Source organism: Chanos chanos, chromosome 1 (assembly GCF_902362185.1).
Source record: "Chanos chanos chromosome 1, fChaCha1.1, whole genome shotgun sequence".
Lineage (NCBI taxonomy): Eukaryota > Metazoa > Chordata > Actinopteri > Gonorynchiformes > Chanidae > Chanos > Chanos chanos.
The window spans coordinates 57,627,397-57,641,293 of NC_044495.1; the positions used below are offsets into that span (position 1 = coordinate 57,627,397).

The following is a 13,897-nucleotide window of genomic DNA, read 5'->3' on the forward strand; positions in this document are numbered from 1 at the left end:
CAATGCTGATGAAATGTGATCTTCTCCGTGTATTCTTTCTTTGCATATTTTAATAGCTGTTAGGGTTCTCTTCAACCAGACGAACAGATATGAACTCTAGTTAGATTAACTACCAAACTGGGAGATAGGAACCCTGGAAAACTGCTCGTGAGCCAAATACCAGTATTTATTCGTACGAAAACAGTCAATGCTCATACTTCTACTTCTTACTACGGCTCCAACTTCAGCCGATGTAGCCACCACTACTTCTGCTACTAGAACAATTACCTGTTCTGCTACTGCAACTACTACTACTGCAGCTGCAACGACATTTAGTTGCCCGCTACCGTTACTAGGCGTATTATTACTGCACAGATAACTCCATATTAGAACTGTGTACGTTTCTGAAAATGCATTCTGCGACTCTAACGGAGCTCTAGTGACTTTAACCGTGTGTTGCAGATCGTGCGACGTTAAACGGACCAGGCGAGGGCTGTTTCGGAACGGTAAAATTCCAAAAAGGTACAACAGCGCCATCTGGTGGCTAGGATAATGCTATTGAATAAGAAAAAACAGTTACAAAGCGCTTTACAGTTACTGAAGTGGAGCCCAATCCCAAAACTTGAAGCCTCATTAGCTTCAGAAATAAATTTACCATGCACTATCAGTCTCAGTAGACTGCTGCCAATTAACTGTTGGGGGAAGTTCAACGAAAAATTCAGGCGTTTGACATACAGAACAGAAACTGAAAATGCTATCACTGGAGTTAGATGTCAAGCTTGGTTTACAGCTGTACTTAAATGGTCCAGTGCGGCTAATGTTTCAGTTACAATGTTAAGGCAAAGATAAAAGGCCTCACAGAGTAATAGAATTACTGCTCATATCCCATTTCACCACTTTGCTAATAAAAAATACATCCGATCTCCTTTCTCACACACACACACACACACACACACACACACACACGCACACACACACACACACACACACACACACACACACACACACACACACACACACACACACACACACACACACAGAGTATAATAGGGGTCAGTGTATATTGTCATTCTGTTATATTTGTCTTCTCCCCAATAGTTCTGTCGTTCGGCGTGTGTGTGTGTGTGTGTGTGTGTGTGTGTGTGTGTGGTTGGGGGGCGGCGTTCAAATGGACCCAATAACACCCATTCCACTAAATCAAAATACTGCTTGAAACTGTCGGCCTTACACGCAGCCGGCGAATGTATCAATCACTTAAACGTATCCTCACTGAAGGAGACTCGCTTTAGTTCACGTGGCACCACAGCAGATGGCCAGTAGTACTGATTTGTGACTGTCTTTCTTTCTGGAGATACTTTGAATATAAAGAGGGGATTTACATAGTGCTTACGACAGGCAGAATGAGTTATTGGCAGTCCATTCACATCCAATACGCCCTGCTAGCTAATTGAATTGGAAATATCGGATGAAGGTTCAGGGTTAATGCTGTTAATGCCGTACTCACTCAATTAGCTTTCGCACCAGAGCTATGCAGCAGTATTGCAACAGCGCGTGTTTTTGTTGTTGTTGTTGTTGTTGTTGTAAAATGGAGAAATATGACGTGGTCTGTTCAACAAAACACACAGTGCGAAGAGCCACAAACAAACAAACACAGAAGTAGTTTACACACTCAGACGCGCGCGCATGCACACATGTGCATGCAGGCATTCTGATAAATTTTTACATAAACATCTGAACGACCTAGACACTGTAAAAAATGTAATCCTTTACGAAATCACATCAATGACATGTTTTTTTTTTATGTGGTAATACGTTGATAATGATTCCAAATGTTTGCTTATTGCAGTTCAGCGGCGGCACTTCAGTCACAGAAAGCTCTTTATGGTTACAAGCTGAGCTTGTATTCAACCAGCCTTGAAAGCCGCTTTGAATAAAAGCGTGCACTAAATGAATAAATGCAATAAAATGTAATGTCATGTAATGTAATGAAGGATTTGTTGGCAATTGTATGCTCCGAAACAATTCATTGTAAGGAATGTCCACTAGGTGGAAGCATTACACAACATTTCACTTTTTTTCTACTCAGCCTTGACGGAACACACTGTGGGGCCCAATCACTTGGAGTGTATTGTTCCTTCTCGTGTTATGGGAAAAGCTGGATTTAACAGCTGGGTAAAGCTCATTAAGTAACTAATAACTTCCGTATGTACATCCCCCGTGTAGTATAATTCTGGAGCGCCTCTAAATTATTGTCTTTTCATTAAAAACAAAACAAAACAAAACAGTAATTATCAGAAGCGTCTGATTCCCGATCATTATAAGTATTTGCACTACTCTGTATAACCATTTGAAGCCATAACAAGCAATAATCGCATACGTTTTCTTCAGGAGACATATAAATTTGAGTTTGTCATGCATGCTCTTTCCTTAGCCTGTTCAACATGTTCGTGTTTGTAAGTGTGTGTGTGTGTGTGTGTGTGTGTGAAGGGACATATTGTTCGCATTCTGATCCACTTGTTTTTGCCACTTTACATTTATCACAAAAGCAAATCCAAGCTGAAGTGCGCTTGTGAAAAGGCCTGGGTACTTACTTTCCAGTGTAGTTTGAAAGGCATTTTTGGTTGTCACTCAACTGACTCATTGACTTTGCGCGGTGGGTAACATCACGGTTGGAAGCACAGTTCTGTAGGAAAATCGCTGAACGAATCATTTTATGACAATGTTTCATATAGGCTTCTAAATTGCTTTAGGATATACGTTGTGCTTTACCTGCTGAAGTGAGCATTAAACCACTTGATAACAAGCCGAGTCGTGAGCAGCGTAGCTCCACAATGCCAAGTTGCGTGGTGCGCTACATGGCCTTTAGCGCATGAGTGGGCTATTGGTGTTTTAATTTTGAAACGGTTTAAATGTTTTAAATGCACAAGATCTCTGATTTCATTATAAATTAATGTAGGTCATGTGCAGTTGACCACTCGGGGAGACGATGATGATGAAGATGATGATGATGATGATGATGATGATGATGATGGCGGTGGTGGTGGTGATGTTGATAAGTCTGCGCAAGATGAGAATAATGGGAAGGACATGTAGTTCTCTGGTAGTGAGTGCATATTAATGCTAAATGTTGTGCCAAAAGAAGTGTAAGTACTTTCAGCCACAACTATTTACCAGTACCAGACGCTGGCCTTGTTCTGGTTCTGCCATCATCTTCAAACTTACGTTTTTCCCCCCCTTTGAAAGATGCAAACGGAGGCAGAATAAATTCAGCCTTGTGTGTGCATCAGCTAAGATATTGGACGTTTTAGTTCTTTACGTCCCTGCTGGGCTTAACTGACACTTGAAAGACGCTGAAGGCCGAATGTCGAGGGTAGGAGGGGTGAGTTCGCCTCATGACGCCCGTCCTGACATCACTCCTGCGGAGGGAGCGAGGAGGAGAGACGCGCTGATATTAAGTCAGAGCGGTTCCCGCTCGCTACCCGATAACTCAAAAGCTAGGCGTGTTAGAAGGGAGGAGGTGAGGAGGAGGCACTGAACTTGGAGCAAGCTTCTCGGAGTGAGATATAGCGACGCTAACGAGAGGAACAGAGCGCCAACATGACAGAAGACCGATGTCCGCTGCGCTTGGACATACCCAACAAACTGACGCTGCCGCTGCTTTAATTTGTCACTCACGACGAATCTCTGGACTTTGGGGATATGACTCTTTTCAACAACGAGACTGTAAAAGAGACAGGTTGATAATTCGCTTTTTTTTTCAAAGTAAACAACAAAAGGGGTATTTTATCAACCCCTTAAGATACAAGGCATTTTTTGCGCGCTCTCAACATACATATTTCTTGCGCGTTTGCTCTTTTCTGCAAAGAAATCCTGGAGTCCTCTGATTTTTTTTTTCCACATGAAAAGTTTTGAAGAGCACGATGTTCGAAATTGGCTCGTTGCCGAGTTCTGCAGGCTAGTCCCTGGGGATTTATATTTAAAGCACTGCGCTCCGTGGAGGGTTGTACATCTGGATAACCCAGTTTTTTTAACATCCTAAAATATTGGCTCAGTAACCCTCCGTGAAAAAAATATATCTAGTCGTTCTTGTAACGTTCTAGAATATTTCGCCTGTAATTAGAACCCTTGACATTTAGCAACGGCATGAAAGCTGCTTACATATTGGCAAGCGATTGATGAGAGCTAGACTATGTCGCATTTTGTCATTCGTCTGACAAATATTCTTCTAAATTCTAAATTCGTCTGTTAAGGCTTTCTGGTGTTTATGCAATATCACCCCTGTCGCCCGTCACTGTGTTTTACAGTAAAACATCGTAGGCTTATTGACTATTGAGAATGAATTAAAAGCGTTAAGTGTTGTAAACTGTAAGGATTTTGAGAAAATCTGGAAATCACAGTTTTAGGCGAATGGATTAATATTGAAAAACGAAAATTCAAAGTTGCGCGCATACTGAAACGTCGAAATATTTGAACAAAAAACCCCCAAAACAAAACATATTTCCTAGTGTTTTAAACCTAGTGTTTTAACGCACTGCATTTGGAGAGTAAGAGTAGAGTTAAAAGCAAGGGACGAATGAGAGAAAGAAATAAAAAGTGATGAAGGACATAGAGTTTCACTGAAGATCACAAAGTATGGACGAAACTTCAGTCATGTTTCAGCCTGCCGGTGACTTTGTTTGAGACGGGCAGATTTAGCACAGGCGAAGTTAGAAAACTTAGTAAAATCAGAAAAAAAAACATTTAAAAACGCATAAAGTTAAAATTATAATCGGTCAGCCTTATAAAATTTACTGTGCCTGGAGGCACTGGCAGCCAGCATGGCGACAGACACGGACAATGCGTGTTTGTCTGTCACAGGACTGTCTGGACGTAACGGCAGTAGCTCCAGTGGCACGACGTCCCCGACCTGTAACCAGAGCATGCTCAAACTAGCCCCTTACTCTCCCGAGGCGACTGCTGCTTTTGCCACTGCCATTACTCTCATGGTACTCTTTACCATCGTGGGAAACATCCTGGTCATTATCGCCGTTCTCACCAGCCGTTCTCTGAGGGGCCCACAGAACCTCTTCTTGGTCTCGTTAGCAGCGGCTGACATCCTGGTAGCCACGCTGATCATCCCGTTCTCTCTGGCCAACGAACTGATGGGTTACTGGTACTTTCGCTCGGTGTGGTGCGAGATTTACCTGTCTCTGGACGTTCTCTTCTGCACCTCTTCCATTGTGCACCTCTGTGCCATCAGCTTGGATCGTTACATGTCCATCTCGCGAGCGGTGACGTACGGACGTCAGCGCACGCCTCGCAGGATCAAAGCGGCAATCTTGGTCGTGTGGCTCATCGCGGCGGTGATCTCCTTCCCTCCGCTCCTCTCAATGAACAAGAAAGGGAGCGCGGATTCGGAAAGCGGACCACAGTGTCAGCTGAATGACGAACGGTGGTACATTCTCTACTCTACTATAGGATCCTTCTTTGCCCCATGTCTCATCATGATACTGGTCTATATGCGGATCTATCAGATCGCCAAGCAACGCACCCGAAGCCTGCCGGGAGAGCCCAGGAAAGAAGGGGCGTCGGCCGCCTCGGCATGTGCCACCCCGCAGCAGAAAGCACGTTCGCAGGTCCAGCAGAACGGGCGGGGAGAGGGCGTGGCAACGCCTAAAACCCCTCAGAAAAAACACTCGGCGCCAAGGCCCCCGACCTTGGCCGTGCCCCAGACCATGTCCCCGAATCCAGGCAAGCAGCAGCCGGCGACGACCCCGACCTCCAACAACCTGCTGCAGCCCCCGTCTCCGTCCACCGCCCTGACCCCCACCACCCCGTCCACGCCTCTCGGCCCTTCTCCCTCTCTCTCTCCCTCTCTCTCCTCCACCCATCAACAAGAAGAGGCCCCCAGCAAACCTCGAGAGGAGAAAAAGGATAAGAGGGTCGATAAGAAACAAGACAACAACAACGGAGAGAGTTCCAGCACAGATTCGGACACCGAACACGGAGGGAGAGGATCGGGGGACCGAGGGACACCCCGCATGGGGCGTTCTCCCAGCGGGGGCATCCACTCTCCCGCCACAACGCAGAAATACAGAGACATGATCGCCACGGCCAGAGGAGCCAAACTGGCAGCGCGGAAGTCAAAGCAGGAGGAAACCCCGAACTCCGCGAGACGCAAGGCCATGGTCAACCGGGAGAAGCGTTTCACCTTCGTGCTGGCGGTGGTGATAGGAGTTTTTGTGGTCTGTTGGTTCCCTTTCTTCTTTTCGTATAGCCTGCAGGCGGTGTGCCCAGAGACTTGCGCCCTTCCGGAACCCCTTTTCAAGTTCTTCTTCTGGATTGGCTACTGTAACAGCTGCCTAAACCCAGTCATTTACACGATATTCAATAAAGACTTCCGCAAAGCTTTCAAGAGGATTCTCTGTAAGAATACCAAGGGTACTTTCTTTTAAAAGTGCCAGGCATCATCCAGCGAGACACTTAGCGTTATCAGGAAAAAAAAAAAAAGAAAAAAAAAGGAAATCTAATTTGTCGAAAATTTCCTTAGAAAAGACAACGCAGGATGTACAAGCACAGCGTGATTGCTGAGATGACGTGTTCTTCTCGGGCAGACCTACAACGTCGAGGACTATCATTCTAGATAAAAGCACATTGTCTTGCTTGTCAAAGGACAAGAAACGCACCATTTTTGTTTGAATGACTGTTTTTTTTTGTTTTTTTTTTAACTCTAAGTTCCTGAACTTCCTGCGGGGTCGCAATCAGCATGTCTTTCTTTTTTTCCTGTCTCTTGATGTGAAAGAGATGGGAGGGAAAGTACAACTGTTCATCAAACAGCTCCTGATACTGCACATCTGAGAGAGGGTTAGAAGATCATGAGGAATACACGAGATTGGATTTCTCGCTCGCTCTCTCTCTCTCTCTCTCTCTCTCTCTCTTTTTCTCTTCCTCTTTTTAAGACATTTCTGGCCTCAGGGATATCAGCAGCTTGGGGTTCTTACAGAGATTTTTACCTTAACATGACGAAAGATTGACTCTTTCTACGCTCGGAGAATTCTCTTATGAAAACGATTACCAAAACAGGTACAGCCCTGATTTACCACACAGATGCCTGCTCAACGTTAATATCTGAAAACATAAAGAGACAACTATTAAAAAAAACAACAAAGAAAAAAACAAAACAAAACAAAAAAAAAAAACAAGGGCCCTTGCAGTATACATTGCTTGAGGTGATTTATGTTAAAGAGCTAATGTCGGATTCATGGAACAAACCTTTAAACGACCAGTTACTGATCTTAACTAGCACAATAATGGGGAGGGGGCACTCCCCTGCTACACCCCCTCTTCTTCTGCCTTCCCAACACCTCTGTGCTGCAGCCATGCTCACTGAATACTGAGTGGTCACGTCCCTAACCGTGGATGTGGGGACGCTTTAGTGTTTCTCTCACCGCGTTTCCTGACTGAAGACTGTCTACTTATGCTGGAAACATGGACGGCATTTATCTGAGCCAGATAAAATAAAAAAAAAACATATATATATATATATATCTATATCTATATAAAAACAGCGTTGACAGGCTTGTCATGAACACAAAAGAGATTCACCAGAAAGGACAAACTCTGTATTCTGACGCTGTTCTCTGAAACGCCTTTCTCCGTCATGGGCTTTCTTTAACCAAAACGGAGCCGCACTCAAACAGGGGAGAGATCGAGAGAGCTCTGTTAGCTGTGTTTTTTTTTGTTTGTTTGTTTGGGCTAATGTCTACCCCTTCTGAATTCTGGAATTAGCGTTTGGCCATTCTTTTGGGGCAGTAGAAATACAGTCTTTTCTGACACAATCTGGGACTATCCTTTTGTTTCTGTAATAACAAAAAAAAAAAAAAAAAAACTGTACTGAAGCACCCACAGAACTGACAGTGAATGTTTGTGAGGGTTATATTATTGGGACTAAGGGCTGATGGCAATGATGCTTGCTTTTCTTTTCTTTTTTTTTTTTGGCCACTTTGTGGATGATCCCTGTTTTGTTTGAGCGTACGAGAGCGCGTATGTGTGTGTGTGTGCGTGTGCGTGTGCGCGTGTGTGTGTGTGAGAGAGAGAGAATGCGCGCCGTGCATGTGCGTGTGCGTGTTGTGCGTGACTGTGCCGTGAGCGAGTGTGCACGTGTGTGCTGTGCGCGAGTGCGTGTACGTCTGTTGGGCTTGCGAGGGATTCTTTTTTTTTTTGTTGTTGTTGTTGTTGATGATGTTGTTGTGGCTGTTGTTATTAACGTGTTTATGACGAATGTGCGGCATAAGCTTGAACTATCTGTCCCAACTCCAACTCCAGCAGCACCAAAATGAAGAATTCAGACGTGCGCTTCACTCGAACGGCTAAGAGGCCGCATCTGCTGATTTTTTTGACCATGTTTATATTTCAGTAACATACCCAAAAAGTATTGTGCCAATGTTGTCACATGTCTGGCTGCTAAATTCATTGTTTGTATAAATCTCATTCTTATGTAAACAATAAAATAAGGAGGACTGATTTCGGGGATTGTTGGTTTAGCTGTTTTGTCACAAGAGAAACAGGAAGTTTGATCAAAAACAACAGTGAGGGGTGAGGCTGCGTAGAATGAGAAAGTAGCGCATTGCTGCAAGCCATTTTCTTTTGGAAAAAAAGAAAAGAGAAAAAAAAAAAAACAAGAGATGTGTGTAATTTGAAGACTCTGGATGGTATTTTTGCCTTTTGTGATTTATTTATTTCTCTGTTTCTTACCCATTTCCTATTTATTATTGGTCTGTTACCATGTAATGCTTTTTTTCTACAAACTGACGTCAGGAGGGGAAGGAAATAAATTCAATATGAAAAATTATGAACCAACAAAGAACGTTATCAATAACAAAGCACATTAAAAACAAAACAAAACAAAACAAACTAAGCAAAAGCTGTAATTCCACTGATGGATTTTTTTTTTGCTGTTTTGTTTGTTTTGTTTTGGTATTTGCTAATATTTTTGTTTTCTTATTGGAAAGAATTGGGTCAGTGGAGTGAGAACATTGCATTTTGACTGTATTCACTCAGGCTTGTCGGTGTATATCATCTGCTGACTGCATTTTTTTTCTTTCTTTCTTTCTTTTTCCTCTTGCACCTGGACTACTGTCTTTCCAGCGTATATTGCTGGTGGTTTCTATTCATGATTTGAGAATAAAGCCACTGAAATATGTCTGGCATCTGAATTATTGCAATTAAGCAGGTGGAAGAGAGTTGGTGGATAGGGAATATGATAGCCACCCCCTCCCACATTCACCGAGTTACTGCTGAAATGGTTGGTTTCTGGAATTATGACATCATAAAGCTGAATGCCCTGAGGGTAGATTCTATCCTTCCGATCTGGTGTTCCAAATGGGCCGGAGTAGAATATTGCTTTAGAATGCGATATTCCAACTTACCAGTCAGATGTTTCTTTTTCCCATACTCCATCCGTTTGCGGAAAAACTCCCTCAGGTTGCCATGTGTTACTGCTTTTCTCAATGTGGGTGCATCTGTGGGATTTTACCATAAACTGAGAATTAGCTCTCTTTTGAATATTCATAGATGAATCGTGTTTATAGGAAGCAATTCATCTATGAATATGCTTGACAGAAACAAGATGATGTTGTTTGAATACATAGAGCAAGAGAGAAAGAGAGAGAGGTTATAGTATTTGTATTCAAAACATTGGAAATAACTTTTTTGTATTTGTCTTGAATATCAATAAGCTAGGGGGGGACCAGCGGATGCTTAGATAGATAGACGCTGATATGGTCTGCTAAACTTACAAATTCTCCCTAGATTCGTCTGAGAATATTGAAATCTGATCTTTTCAAATTAATATTCACATGGTGCAGCATACAGACGGCAGTCTGGAGAGTTGTGATGTTCGAGGAAATTATGCAAGTGTTTGGATTAAAGTTCATTGGGGGGGGGGGGGGGGGGGGGGGGGGGGGGGGGGGTGCTCGGTCCGCGCATTGCCTCTCTTGTTGTGCGGTCCAGCTGTTTCACTTTTATTTACCTTCCCTCTTTATCTGGAATTTGAAAACACTCATTAAAAATGCCATGAAAACTAAACTTGGCCCTTACCTAAACTTTTATGAGTTCAGGACTGCAGCAGGTATTTTGGCTTCGGAGCCCGAAAGATGCCGAAGACTTTGGAAATTGCATGATAAAGCGTTGTTGAATGATTAATGGACTTTCCTCCTTTGAAAACGAGTGAATGATTCTTTGAGCATCAACCACCTGACCTTTTCCCTCTCACATTTGGCTGAGGTTTATGAGGGCAGCACTGACGCACTGTAGGACTTTAACTGTTTGGTTGTGACCTGAAGTGGAGTGAATTTAATGTATTTATTAAGACATGTGCTTCATTTTGGCAAAAATATCTTCACCCCAGCTGCTAGAACCTTGACTCACTCATGTTTGTTTCAGTTAAAACAAACCCTGTATTGAATCCCAATGTAAAATCTGAAAAAAAAAAAAAAACCCAACCCACAATCCACAAACCCAAACGCAATGAACAATTACAATTAGGCAGATTTAAGATTCACAATTCATGTCCTAGTAAAATCCTTTTTTTTTGGGCGGGGGGTGAAGGAGAACACACAAGGCTCTGTAATTTCTCTCTGTGCTTAAAACTCACTTTTGGCATGAATGTCCTTCAGGAAAAAAAAAACAGAGAAAACTACTTAGGGAATGCAGCACACGTGTTTGAAGGGGAGAACTAATCCCACGTAACCAGGATTCAAAAATTCACTTAAAAACAATAAAATTCACTTCTAAGGAACATTTCATTCAACGTAAGGCCAACTTAAAGACTGCTGGCTGAAGTCATGTGACTTATTGTCTGATATAACAGTAGTTTCTAAATGCATGCTGTACATGGATGTGTGTGTGTGTGTGTGTGGTATAATGAGCCACTTAATATTATGAGACAACTTGCTTCAAAGCTTTTTTAATAAATTGAACTCTTCAGAAGTTATTAGGACATGCGAACGGACCTTTGTGCTCAAAAAAACTGAGCTTACTTTACTAAAACTTTACTAAACTAAAACTTACTTATTCAACTGAGTTTACTCAGAAAAACAGTAGCGATGGAAAGCATTTCCCTGAAAACAAAAAACCCCCCAAAAAAACAAAAACAAAAAAAACCCCAACCAGGCGATGCTCTGTAAATGTTCTGCTGTGAACCAGTCACTGCACACTGGTATAAAATGGCATTAAACACAATGATAACCCATCTAGTAATAGCCAATACACATTTATTTTGAGCTCTGATTCTCTCTGATGGTGACATTTCCTTGATGTGTCCTCTTTATCAGCTTTTATGACAGTATATCCGCGCACACACACACACACATGCGTGTACACACGCACACATGCACACACGCACGCACACACGCACGCACGCACACACGCACGCACACACAATGGACCATGTTATGCTGTCAGTGAAATCTCCGTCGTATACTCACATCTTTGCCCTGTTTCTCCTTATTCATCCTTAAAAGACAGGCCTGTTTTGTTTTGTTTTGTTTTTTTTCTCTCTTTTTTTCTAAATGTCAGCATTAATGTACCAAAGCCCTGACTAAGTGTGCTAACGTCCTCAAGATGTCACAGATTTCGGTTACTGACTGTCATGTAACCAGGGTTAAGATGGTCATTTTGCCCAGACGTGACTTATCGGGAGCGCTTCAGTACAAATGCAAGGGGAGTGAAGATGATTTGAGACTGCAGCCAGAGACAATGAGAGAGAGGCCTCTTCGGACAGCTCCGATGTCACCTTACATTTCCTTCATCTCCGTAACCCTTGTCACAGTTCCTGCATGTTATCTTCTTTAAGTACAGCAGAAACACTCTTTAAGACACACACACACACACACACACACACACACAAACCATCCCACTCAACTCACAAGACCCAGAAACGAGGTAGCAAAAATCTGCTTATGCATTTAAGACATCAGTCATACGGCATGATTCACTCAGCTTTATCTTTCTAATCCTGAGGTGGAGGACTTTTCCCAGCCTGTCAGTTAAAGAGCAGGGGCAGTGATGCTGGTCTTTACTATGAACACAATACAAATCAGTGAGCTTCACATACAAATACAAACGGGTGACCCCCAACCCTAACTACAAAGCGGCACGGCACACTTAGAATGAAGACTTCTTACAGTATGGAATGCTTGAACGGTCTGCGGTCATTTATTAAGTGTGAGATACAGAATTTGGCTACATACAGAGGAGGGGGGGGGGGGGGGGGAGAGGAGGGGGCGGGTTGTGGGGTTTAATCTGGGTTCGCATTCTAAAGATTTGGCAAAAGTAACCACACAGGAAGTGCGGAGTGTGTTTAGCTGTTGTCTTGTCACGTCCTACTCGTGGTACTTAGCAGTGGACACAGCAGAGTCGTTCCTAATCCACTGAGTAAAGCTTTCCTTGACAGAACCCCCCCCCGCACACTGCTCTGTTGCTGTTCCTTCAAATCTGAAAACACAGCTTATGTGTCATGGAGAACCTCAGAGAGATTTATTTACCAGTGTTGGCTACATGCGACGCACTGTTTCAGATTGTTTAAAAATACACACGATCCTTTACAGAAAACATAAGATCAAACACAAATGATTCATAACATCTGTACCTTGTGGGACTGAGTATGGCTTCATTCTTATGAAGATTTGTGTGTGGTTATAACCACAACGACAACAACAACAACCACCACAACTGTTATAGCCATTTTCGGTTTTACATATTGAATTAAGATATGAATAATTATTGAAAACTGTGACTGGATAGTTTTGGATGTATATTTCTGTTTTATGTACCAAACGTCGTATTTGATGCCACGTGAGAGGGCAAAATCTATATGACGTAGAGCACAGTTGAATTTTGGGTTGAGCCGATGGAAAAGGGTAGCTTGGTAAAACACACTATTTTGACCACGTTTCTCCTCACCAATTCATGTTATAACCAGTTTTTCGTTAAGTATGACTATAAGGATTAATTTACAACCACTTTTCATTGCTGTAAACGAACAAAATAAATGATATATCAACGATACCCAAGGCGAGCGAGAAGTGTGCGTTAATCCAGCCAGGCTTGTACGTTTTTCCATGGCATGGAACGAATGGACGACACAACAACCATGACACTAACGATTACAAACATGCACCTCATCTGATATGCGTCTTCCAAGGACACTCAAGGTCACGATGCAGACAAAAAAAAAAAAAACAGTTACCGCAGAGCAACTGACGTCACGAACGAGAAACTCAGCACGAAACAAAAAGCCCAAGGTCACGTAGTAAATAAATAAACAGATAAATAAATAAATAACAAAGGAAATTCATAGAAGAGCAGGAACAATACAAACAGAAAGGAGTAAAAAGCTTTAGTGGATGAGACGTCACCATGTGACCATGTGTGTTCACAGAGATATTTGAAAAAACAAAAACAGAAAAAAAAACCTCTTCCTATGTGGGCTAAGACTCTGGACCCATGTATATTTCTTATTTTCATTCATACTCACCATATGCATCAGAATATGGGTTGCTGTGCTGTTACCGGCATAGCAGTGAAAAAATACACTACTTATTACACTACTGCTTAAAACATATATTTTCAAATTCACTGAATGGATACCAAGTCTAATGCTCAATCTGAGACTGATCATGAATAAACTGTTGGCTAGGACAAGGCAGAACTGGGGGCAACAGAAGCAAACAGTTACAAGTTTCATGTTTATGTTTGTTTCGACAGTGACTCTGGGAAGCTAAGCGACAAACTCCGAGGCCTGAAACACAGCCAAGACAGCCATGATCGCTCTGAATGTTTGCCAAAAGATATACTGTGCTTCTTTTAAAGGGCTGCTCCCAACCCTCATATACAGTGAATTACCAGTACTGGATCCAAATGGCCTTCTATAGGACAG

The 13,897-nt window shown here is 42.6% G+C and overlaps 1 protein-coding gene across 1 annotated transcript; it reads left to right on the forward strand.

Moving 5' to 3' along the window:
• The first annotated feature begins 4,747 nt into the window (after window positions 1-4,747).
• adra2b (adrenoceptor alpha 2B) lies at window positions 4,748-6,450 on the forward strand. Its single transcript, XM_030783813.1, has one exon. The coding sequence runs from the start codon at window positions 4,797-4,799 to the stop codon at window positions 6,411-6,413; it is 1,617 nt and encodes a 538-aa protein (XP_030639673.1). The 5' UTR covers window positions 4,748-4,796; the 3' UTR covers window positions 6,414-6,450.
• Window positions 6,451-13,897: the final 7,447 nt, after the last annotated feature.

Bases quoted from the DNA above. Each gene is read 5' to 3' on its own strand.
- adra2b (XM_030783813.1), top strand. From the start codon at position 4,797: ATGGCGACAGACACGGACAATGCGTGTTTGTCTGTCACAGGACTGTCT.